The 11487-nt window shown below is 42.9% G+C and overlaps 2 protein-coding genes across 7 annotated transcripts in view; one reads left to right on the top strand and one right to left on the bottom strand.

Moving 5' to 3' along the window:
• LOC142373457 (NACHT, LRR and PYD domains-containing protein 14-like) overlaps positions 1 to 11487 on the top strand; it is a 337305-nt gene that overhangs the window by 158113 nt on the left and 167705 nt on the right. The window lies entirely within an intron of this gene.
• Positions 3718 to 11487, bottom strand: part of LOC142373460 (NACHT, LRR and PYD domains-containing protein 12-like) — a 65918-nt gene continuing 58148 nt past the window's right edge. For both annotated transcript variants that reach the window (XM_075456726.1, XM_075456727.1), the window contains exon 17: positions 3718 to 3913. In XM_075456726.1, the coding sequence (XP_075312841.1) occupies positions 3718 to 3913 (196 nt within the window). The remainder of the gene's footprint in view (positions 3914 to 11487) is intronic.

The raw sequence follows: 11487 nt of genomic DNA, 5'->3' as shown, positions 1-11487 counted from the left end.
CGCAGATGTTCGGTTATGTGTGGAAGGTTTTTTTTTCGAAAACGAGGTAATGTGGATACAGATTATTTTATAAACGGAGGGGGGGAAACATTCGGTTTTAAAAATACCCGGCTACGTGTGTACATAGCCTTAATCACTTGCGATATCTGCTGAATTGCGTTCTCTTCCACGAGTCGCACCACTCCACTCGCAGTCTTTTTCACTCACACAGGCAAAAAACGAAAACAAAGCCCATGGATGTTAACCACAATCTGCAAAGCACGTTTCACAGAGGTTTTGAGGTTTTTTATGTTTGATTCAGTTGGGCATTTTTGGTGGTCCAAAAAAAAAGGCCACAAACAGAGTCACAAACATGGCTACGGCCATGTTTGTGACTCTGTTTTGAATTGAATACATTTTTACAATTAGAATGTATTTATTTTCTTATTTTGATTTATTATTCCTGTATTAGTTTCCTTTGCAATTTTGATCTATTTAATCCCTCCAAATCATTTATTTCTTCATTTTATTTGGATTTCTCCATATTTTCTTTTTTAATTCAGTTTTTGTGTTTGTTTGAAGAAAGAAATGAAAAATATTACAATTAGAATGAATTTCTTTAACTTTTGTGGGATTCTCTTATACTTTCTGATAATGTTCTGTGCTTACGTGGTGAAATGAATACTTAAAGATCTGGAAACTGTCTGAGATCTTCTGATTACATCTTTAAAAGTATGGAAATAAATTCAAGTTCACTTCTGAAAATCCAAGTAAGCTTTTATTTAGGGAACATTCTGGAAGCACTGAAACCACTTTAGCTGAAACCCCCAAAAAGGAACCAACTCAACACGGTTAATGACAGTTTTATAAATTCTCTCATAATTTGATGCAGTTACATTTGGAATAATTAAGGTGGAATGAAAGTCAGTTCCCACTGAAGCCCTCAGTTAAGTCCTGATGGACTGGAGAGGCTCAGAGGTAAAAATGGCTGCCTGATTATGTTGTAAAATGGGGGAACAAACAGCTCTATGACAATATTCTCAATCCGGAACCATCTTTAGAGGCCAGTTGTTGCCAGATTAAAATACACGTTGACTTGAAACTGCACAACACAATTAGCTGAACGGGTGTCACATTTTTCTGAATAGTGAACTTTTAAAGTTTTCAATAAAGCTTTGTACAGCAAATATGTATCTATATCATTAGAATTTGAGAGTAATGCAGAAAAAACAACATGAATAAGCTAGATGCCTTCAATGTGAACACCTGAGGTGTTGAAACACTTAGTAATCTTCAGTTATAAACTGCCTCCATCTGGTGATACTAAATTCAGTTTGAAAGGAAATATGACAGCATTTTAAATGAATAAAGATCATTCTTTTCCCTGTTCTCTGTCCTCACCTCACACTCCTCTGGCCCACCCGTCTCTGCTCCTCCCTCTTAGGGTCATTGATGATAATGGGGAGAGTGTTACACCAGCTTTTGTGTCTTTAGAGTCAATTACTGTCATGGTTTGAGCCATATTCTTTTTTCCCCAACTGATCCTGAATGCATCGTATCTTCTGCCTGATCTCCTGATTTTGTTTGCACCTGGTTTGCACCTGGTCTGCAGCCTATATAGCTCTCAGTTTCTCTCCAGGTCCCTGCCAGATTGTCTGCAGTAATTACGCAGTTTTCAAGCCTCTGTTTCTGTGCATAATAATAATAATAAACTTTATTTCACAGACTCAAGGTCCAGATAAGAATATGCAATACATTAAAAATACATTAAAAGACATACAACCCCCCACCCCACACACAGAAACAATCATTTAATTAAAAATCAGATTGGGGATAAACCCACATACAATTGGCTTTTCCAGTATTTCCAGATGTCAGAATTGTATTGGGTGTCACTTTCCTTTATATTAGACAGACAACTTATGATTCTATTTCTTGATATATTTAATCTACACATAAATTTATACATAAGGCTCCTCATTAGAGCCTGAAATGTGGGCACATTTGCAGTGACAAAGAGAGCACTTGCACTTTCCCACCTTGGAGCCTTAAGCAAAATTCTAAGTGCATCATTATAAGCCACCTTGATCTTATTCATCTTAGTTCTGCTGTAACTACACCAAAGATGAGCTGTATATAGTGGAGTACAGTAATTTTTAAAAGAGATATTTTGACCTCCTTCGTACACATATAAAATTTTCGTGCCAGCATATTCACTTGAGCATACAGCTTGCAACACTGACGCTGAATATCATCATCATCACATAAGTCATTCCTAAGAATATGACCCAAGTATTTTGCTTTAGTTACAGTTGTCAGCTCACTGTCATCACTGGCATATTCTCCTGCCTGCTTGTTTTTGACCTGGACTGTTTTCTGACCCTGTCTTCTGGATTTTGGACCTTGGATACTGGATTACAGATTGGATACCTGGATTTTGGATTTAGGAGGTCGGCTTATGGACTGTCTCACTCCTCCCGTCACCAAGAGGATATTGCTGTTGGTGCCCTGCTACAACTCACCTGTTCTCAGGCTCCACCCTAGCCTTCCGCAGTGGACAAGGTTTCCCTGGACTGAGCAGTTTCTCCCTGAGTTTGTTCTTAAAAATAAAGACTGTTATACCTTCTCCTTGGGTTGTGTCATTCTGGGTCCATTCTGTGTTGGTACGGGTCATTACAGTTACTTTGTATGAAAATACGTTGCACACTTACAGTTGTCTTCTTTTAAGACAAAAGAAGAAGGAATTGTGCCTTTTCCCTCCTCCTGATACTTTGTTTTTCTTGGAATGTTCTGATACAAACCAGAGAGAAGAACACATTGTTCAATGTCAGTGGATGAAGAAGGATGATTTTGTGCTGAAAACAATCAGGATTTGGACTAAACCGTTGCCTTAGAAACAGAAATATGTTGCTTTCATGAAACACTTTAAGTTTCTTGTTATTAGATGTGAGGTTGAAAAGATTGATTTGAGAAAAGAAAGTGAGAGGGACGGAGGGTGGGTGCCTGGAGCCTGAAGGCCAACATCTGTGCTGCTCCACCACGTTCCACTGGAGACCCAGTGGGAGAAATCTCAATCTCAAAGCTGAATGCTATCATTCTCATTCAGCTTCACATTCAGTCCCACATGGAAACAGAATTACTAATAAAGAATAAAAGGAACTTGGTGGTTTGGTGGTAGCTTGGCATTCTCTCTGTGTGGCCTATAAACTTGGTGTTGTTATAAATTTGGAATTATTGCAAAAACCCTTTTTGCTGCAGGACTTTTCTACTTTTAGCTAATTTATCATTTGAATAAATTAAGTGGAGCAAAAAGGTCCAAACTGAAAATGATTTACTTTAAATTATTAGTGGGAGAAGCTTTTTGGCTGGATTTTGTCATCATGAATGAATCTGACTGAAGATAACTGCTGCTGTGATGAAAGCTGTTTTCTAACCAAGTCAAAGATTGTTCATTTCCAACAGTGTTGGAGGGGAGTTTATTAGTATCAGCTGATTAACGGGCTTTTGGAGTTTTGCTGCTCCAAACTGTTGTTATTGTTTCAGCCAGAAGTATTCACTAACTCTGGAGCTCTAGAAGCATCAGCCAGTGATTCTAGATTTGTTTCTGTCTGACAGATTCACTGTGTTTTCTTATTATTTAATAGATCATCATGTCATCAACTAAACCCCTGAAGACGAAAACAGACTTTACCATGAAGACCAGCACAACTTTCACATCATATTAATCTGAACAAACAACTAAAACATGGTGTCTGACCTCAGAGTCTTCAGTCCACAGTGTGGACTCTGCAGAAAGCTGCTCAGCTCCTTCGCTGCAGAGTCTCTGATGTAGTTCCTGCTCAGGTCCAGTTCTGTCAGATGGGAGGAGGGGTTGGACTTCAGAGCTGAGACCAGAGAAGCACAGCTGATCTCTGACAACCTGCAGTTCTCCAATCTGAATAAAGAATAAAACATGTGAGCTGAAGCCAACAGGATGCAGGTTAAAACAGTCCAACAGAACAAGTGAAAAAGAGCTCTCATTAATATTAATGACAACATGCTGCTGCTTCAATAAAGACGGAGTGACTTCAGCTCTTAAACTCTGCCAGCTCCACCAGTGGCTCCATCCATACAAACTCATGTTGTGCAGCCAAATGATTCAAGTTTCAAAGAAAACAAACATGTCAGGAGCAATTTGGGAGCAAATGGGAACAAACTGATAGAAATAAAGATCAAATTAACTGTTTTATTGAATGTTAAAGGCACAAAAACATGGTGCAGTGATGTTTGATATAATCATGTCATCAAACTTCTTTAAAGAGTCGACAGCAGCAGAACTTGTTACTGTGACTTGTTGTGTTTGAATATTTCAGTCAGTCCAAACATTACAGAGCCTTAGAAAAGTGTTGGAAGCATCCAGAGGTGGACTGATTGATCAGTTTGGCTGATTAATGGATGCTGATGGACACTTTGACTAACTATCAGAATCAGTGGAGTTTGAGGCTGATGGTTGGGAGACCTCCTCCATCTCCAGCAGGAAGCTACAAAGCTGAAGTCAAGGAGGAGTCAGAGTGTTCAGTTCAGTGTTTCCATTCAGTCTTTAAACATCACAGCTTCCATCAGAGTCACATGATTTAGAAGCAGACAGAAAAACATGGTGTCTGACCCCAGAGTCTTCAGATTAAAGGCAGATTAAAGGATGTTGATGTATTATTAGTGGGATTTTGTCATCATTAAGTTTGCCAATGACACCTCCATTTTAGGTCTCATCGCAGAGAAAGACGAGACAACCTACAGAGAGGAGGGAGCAGCACTTACCACCTGGGGTCCGTTTCACAAAGCAGGTTCAACCAACTCTGAGTCTATTCCTGATCTCTGAGTTGATCTACTCTGAGATAGAAAACTCTGAGTTTTCGGTTCCAGAAACGCTGATTTGAGTGAGTTTAATCAACTCTGAGTAGGTTCACCTTGAGTTTAGCGCGTGCACCACCACTTTAAGAAGACAGCATCAATGGAGCCCTGATTCGACGAGTCACCATGGCAACGGGGAAGAGGCGGGCTACATAGTTTACAAACATCGAATTAGAAATTTTAGTGCGCTCATACGGCGAGTTTCAACACGTTTTTAAAAAGAAGTGCAACACTGCTGCAGCAGCAAAGGAGAGGGAGACGGCGTGGGGGAACATTGCTGCTCGCGTCAATGCGTAAGTTTAAATGTAGTCCTTTGCAATCACAATAATATTACAGGGGAAAACTGCTTGAATGGTAGCCCATTCATTTATTTAATTTAGGTGCCATCCCGCGGGGGAGAAGCGCACTTGGCAGCAGCTTAAGATGAAATATAAAAACATTGGGCCTCATGCAAGAACCGTTCGTACGCACAGATTTGTTCTTAAATCGTCCGTACGAGTGATTTAAGAGAATTTGGGCATTCACCAATCTTTTCGTATTTTACGTTTTCTTTCAGGTACGAACAGAATTTACGAGTGATCCAGACCTGTCGTAGGAGTTTCCTAAAATAGTTCGCTGTTATTCAAATCAAGTTTGCTTGACTAATGGATTGTATATTCAATTACTTTGAAGCCAACATAAATAAATATATACATTATTCCCCATAATGATGCTGACATTATTCTGTTTGACTTGAATTATGCACTAATTGAAGGTTAATCTGACTCTGTATATAACGACTTCAATGGGAAGTGTAACCAGCGGCTGTCTTGCTACTTTTGGATGCCTTAGTGCGTCAGGCTCTTGGAAGAGACCGTGTGGAGACAGACGAATGGCTGACATCGCGATTAAGATTCCCAAGGACTGTGCTGCTGCAAATATGCAGCTTGTTGTTAGAGCCACAACTCCAGAGAAAAACACGCCGATCAAACCCAATTCCACCACACGTCCAGGTCCTCAGCACCCTTGGATTTTTGGCCACTGGAACCTTTCAGAGGGAGACTGGAGACAGATCGGGGGTGTCCCAGTCCTCTATGAGTCGTGCGCTCCCCTTGGTCATCAAAACTCTCATCAGTTTATCCCCCATGGTACATCAGATTCCCATACACCGCTGTCCAACAAGTACAAATTAAGAGGGACTTTCATCCCGTGGCTGGACTGCCAATCACAATTGGACCACGAGACACATCAAAACACCCGTGCCGTCGTGGAGCGCACTGAGCTGAAGGCCAGGTGGGTGTGTCTCGATACCTCGTTCATGGCAATATTGCGCCATGAACGAGGGTCTCCTACAACCTGAACCAGCCCAGGCAGACCAGAAGGTGTGGTGCCAGAAGACCCCCCTCATGGACCACCCCATCAAAGTGCCATCATGATGAGGCAACAACTGATTGCACTGCTTTAGTTGCAGTCATCGATCGCCTGCCCATGGCGAGACGTTTTTTTTAAGCCATTTTCATATCAAACCATTTATTTTTTATTTCGGTGACACGGTATTAACAGAACTCGTAATTGCTTCCCATTTCTTTGCTTTAGCAGGTCCCGTAATTCCACTGCTGACACTGCTAAAAATGACAGATTTTCCTTTTTGGATCTCTGAAAGCAGAACTGCAGTCTCAGAGCCCCTAAAGTTGTTCTTTTTGCGCCTTGATGCCGTTTTCATGACTCAACAGTCAACACTCAACACTGCCTGGCATAGGAGAGAGGAAGCACAGCCTTATATGGTATAATTTAGGGCATGGAGTATGCAAATCTACTATCCTCGTGCACGTGAACTTAGATACGCACGAGTGTGATTCATCATTTACGCAGGTCGTTTCACACTTTTTCCGAAGTTAAGAGCGCTTGTTGAATCTGACGTGGCGTGTTCGTACGAGAACTTCTTAAGAAAAAAGTAAGAGAAATTTAGAATAAAAATACAAAAATGTTCTTGCATGAGGCCCATTGTTCAAACAGGTGAGACCTTGGCATGGAGGTACCTCATTTTGATCATGTTTTACACTGTAAAGTAAATATTAAGTGGCTATTTGACTGTGCAGTTGTTTTATCCCCAACATAATGCTGTTTTCACACACATACATTTCTTCTCATCTATATCATGTTCTGTTAAATAATTAAGCCTATTTAAACTAACACAGACTTCTACTGAGCCAACAGAAAGAAGGCAGATGCCTGTAAAATGGGTGGTGCCCAGCACCGCCACCTCTAACAGAGGCAGAGGAGCTGGCCCTAAGCAGAATATTGGAAGGCCAGTGGCCAGGGAATCCCTGGAGGGAGTCCACCCCCATGACACAAGTGCCTTAATAAAATATAATAGGCCTATATTTATCTTTTTTAAGCCTATTCATACAAATATTTATTTTACAAATATATATTGTCTTTTTTTTCTTTTGTCCCAACAAAATTCTGATGGTGTCCCTCAAAAAGATAATTGTCTGTAAATGCAAAAACATCTATGCGTGGTCTGATAACCATCTCCTGATGAATATTTAATTCTCTGCGCAGTAGTAATGCAAAGAAACGCAGTGCAACACACAACATCTGCTGAGATGTGAGAGCATGACTGCAGTTGGTAATGTTGCCAATGTAAGGACGGATTAGGTTGTATATATAAATGATGGACTGTGACGTGAAACGGTACCGCTCAAAAAGATAATTGTCTGGAAATGCTAAAACATCAATGCGTGGTCTGATAACCATCTCCCGACGAATATCCAATTCTCTGCGCAGTAGCTAATGCTGCACCTTCATCCACGGGATCGTTGATAAACGGACATGCCATGTTCGTGGAAAAAGTCGCCTCTTACTGTATATTATAAATTTTATATATTATAAATCGACTTCTAGAACTAGAAGAACTACCTGCTACGCCAAAACTCGCTCTGCTGACTGAATGAATGAAATGAAGGAAATTAAATGTCGTGTGTGGCTGAAAGAGGGCGGAGACGGAAAGAAACTCGAGATTTCTTGAGGAAAACCTGGTCCCGACCAGGTTAGGTTCAGAGAGTCTGTTACTACGGTAACTGACCGAGAGGTTAAGTTACCTCTCTTTGTGAAACAGGCTAGAGTTAGCCCTCTTTCTCGGGGTTGAGTTACCTCCCTTTGTGAAACGGAAAACTCAGGGTTTCCCTCATTTCAGGGTTAATCAACTCAGAGTTTTCACTAAACCTGCTTCATGAAACGGACCTCAGGTGTCAGGTGAACAAACTCTCTCCTAACGTTAGCAAAACAAAAAAGAGATGGTGGACTTAAGAAGGAGACAGTGAGAGAGGGGACACTGAAAGCTCTACATCAGCGGTGCCATGGCTGAAACGGTCAGCAGAGGGCAGATCACAGAGGACCTATCCTGGACTCTGCTTGTGGATATGTTGTGCATGAAAGCTCCCAGTGGCTCCACTTCCTGAGGAAGCTGAGGAAGTTTGGCATGAATCTCAACATCATCAGCAGCTTCTACAGTAGCACAACCGAAAAGCTGCTGACGGGCTGTGTTATGGTGTGATACTGTCTGCCTACAGCCGCAAAACACTGCAGAGATTGGTGGAAGCAGCACAGCACAGGATAAATCTGTGGATTTATACAATTCATCACTCAGCACCCTCCTGGACCGTCATGAGCCACTCAAGCCTAGAACTGTCACCTTCACACGTACAGCCCCCAGGTATACCAGTGAGCTACGCTTGTTAAAAAGAACGGGGCGTGTCCTTGAACGGTGTTTCCAGGACTCCAGACTTGCTGCTCACAAGCTGGCCTACAGGGAACACCAGAAGGCCTACAGCAAGTCTCTCAGTGACACTCGGTCCCGGTTCTACTCCCATATAAATCAACAATAGCCCTGGTAATTCCAAGCAACTTTTCTCAACCTTAAATCACCTCCTCAAACCTCAAACCCCCCTATACTCAGATAGCACGCAGGAGCAGTGCAATAGCTTCATCTCCTTTTTTAAGTCTAAAGTAGACAACATCTGCTCCGTTCTCTCTAGCACCCCCGCCTCCCCACCCTCCGCTCCTTCCAGCCCCCCCGCTCTCTCTGCTCCCTCGGACCCTCAGTCCGAGACTACTAAACTCCTCTGCTGTTTCACTGACACCACACAGCATGACATCGAAGTCATTCTGAGGAAGATGAAGCCCTCCACCTGTGCCCTGGACCCATTTCCCTCACAACTTATTAAAAGTCACTCGTCTGCAATAAGTCCCATGATCACCAAAATCATCAATCAGTCCCTCCGGTCCGGCCATGTTCCCACGTCCCTGAAAACTGCTGTCATCAAGCCACTACTCAAAAAGCCCAGCCTGGACCCAGAAACACTTGTCAACTACCGCCCCATCTCCAACCTACCTTTCCTATCAAAGGTGTTGGAAAAGGTAGTTTCTGCTCAACTTCACAACCACCTCACCACTAACAGCTTGTATGAGAAGTTCCAGTCTGGTTTCCGCTCTGGCCACAGTACAGAAACCGCTCTGGTCAGGGTTACCAATGACCTGCTACTGACCGCTGACGCTGGCTCTCCATCACTTCTCATCCTTCTTGACCTCACCGCAGCTTTCGACACCATCGACCACCACATCCTTCTACACCGCCTCCACTCCTCCATCTGACTTTCTGACACTACCCTGGCTTGGTTCACATCATATCTCACTGACAGAACAGAATATGTATTCCTGGGAGGTGCAAATTCAGACATGCACTCCGTTACCTGTGGTGTCCCTCAAGGCTCTGTCCTTGGCCCCACCCTCTTCACACTGTACATGCTCCCCCTTGGTGGTGTCATCAGCCGGCATGGAATATCGTTCCACTGCTACACTGATGACACCCAAATCTATATTAAAACAAACCCAACCCCCTCTGCAGCCCTATCCACAGTTTCCACCTGCCTGGAGGAGATCATGACGTGGATGACGGCAAACTTCCTGCAACTAAACAGCTCAAAAACAGAAGCCATTCTTGTTGGCACTCCGCACCAGATCCGGTCATCCACTATCACCAGCATCATTTTCTCCGGCCAAGACATCCACCTTTCACCCTCAGTCATTAATCTCGGTGTTAGGATGGACCCTCACCTGACCTTTGAGGCTCACATCAAACAACTTTGCAAAACCTCCTTCTTCCACCTCAGAAACATTACCAAACTCGGCCCCATACTCACTCTCCCTGATTCTGAAAAACTTGTCCATGCCTTTGTCTCCTCCAGGCTGGACTACTGCAACGTACTCCTCATCGGGATCCCCAGCAAGAACCTCCAGCAGCTGCAGTATATTCAGAACTGTGCTCCCAGGATCCTGATGGGGGGGCGGAAGTACCACCACATCACACCCATCCTCAAATCCCTCAATAGGCTTCCTGTCCAGTACAGGATCGAATTCAAGATTTCCCTTCTGTCCCACCAGTGCCTCCATGGCACTGCCCCCCCCTACATCAAAGAACTCATCGCCCCCCATTCCTCCTCACATCATCTCCGCTCTGGACAGGCCAATCTCCTCCAGCTCCAAAGGACAAGGCTCAGGTCTATGGGCGACCGGGCCTTCAGCTCAGCTGCACCCAGTCTGTGGAATGCTCTCCTCGACCATCTAAGGGCACCACAGACTGTGGATTCTTTTAAAAAAGGCCTGAAAACTCACCTTTTTAGAAAAGCCTTTATTTTGCCTGAAAAATCTTAATACTATTTTACTGTTTTTTTTTGTTTTTTTTTTTCTTTGGCTAGTTTTACAATGTAGCACTCTAAGCTCATTAAATTGATGTAAAGTGCGTTATAAATAAAATACATTATTATTATTATTATTATTATTATTATTATAGCACAGGGGAAACTCTCCCTGCCATGCAGGACAAACCCCACAAGCGATGCTTTGGGAAGGCACGCAGCATCATCAAGGAGCCAACTGTTCTCCTTGTTACCGGAAGGCAGGTAGTACAGGAGCCTGGCAGCACGGCCCACATGACTTCAGAAGAGTTTCTATCACCAACCTGTTAGATTCCTCAAGGTGCAGAGTTTTACAACGTTACCCTGCTGTTGTGCATCCCTTCACTGGACCTTACTTCTGTTTATGCACATTAAAACATGGATATAGTCACTCTTTGCAGTATTGATCAGACTTCTGACTGTGCAGACTTTACATGAGCCTGAGATCCTGAGATCTGAGATGAACTGTGAAATGCCTTCATATTTCATATCTCGATAGCGATACGATATGACTGTGGGTTCAGTGAAAACTAAGCATTTTTCTGAAAAGTAAAACACATAATACAAAAGAAGGACGTCTGCAGACATCGGGTCTTGAGTTGGAAGTTTGTTGTTATAAAATGGAGCGTTAAACTGATGTAAGGTTCAGTCGTCCGGCTCCACCCCAGCTCTGTGGTTGTGGCAAAACGTTCAATTTCATGGAGCTCGGATTCAACATTCATTTTACATTCGTTGTGGATTTTTGGAATGGCCACTTGATTAAAATATATTCGGGATGGTATTTTGTAACGTTTGTCCAGCAACTGAAGCATTTTCTGAAAGCCCTCTTTTGTGACGGTGTACACGGGCACCATGTGTATGTTACAGCATCTGTAAGGTCTTTGTGCCTGGTGGCCGTCGA

Source organism: Odontesthes bonariensis, chromosome 23 (assembly GCF_027942865.1).
Source record: "Odontesthes bonariensis isolate fOdoBon6 chromosome 23, fOdoBon6.hap1, whole genome shotgun sequence".
In the NCBI taxonomy this organism is placed as follows: Eukaryota; Metazoa; Chordata; class Actinopteri; order Atheriniformes; family Atherinopsidae; genus Odontesthes; species Odontesthes bonariensis.
The sequence above is the reverse complement of the archived record's forward strand: the minus strand, read 5'-3'. Positions and strand labels throughout refer to the sequence as shown.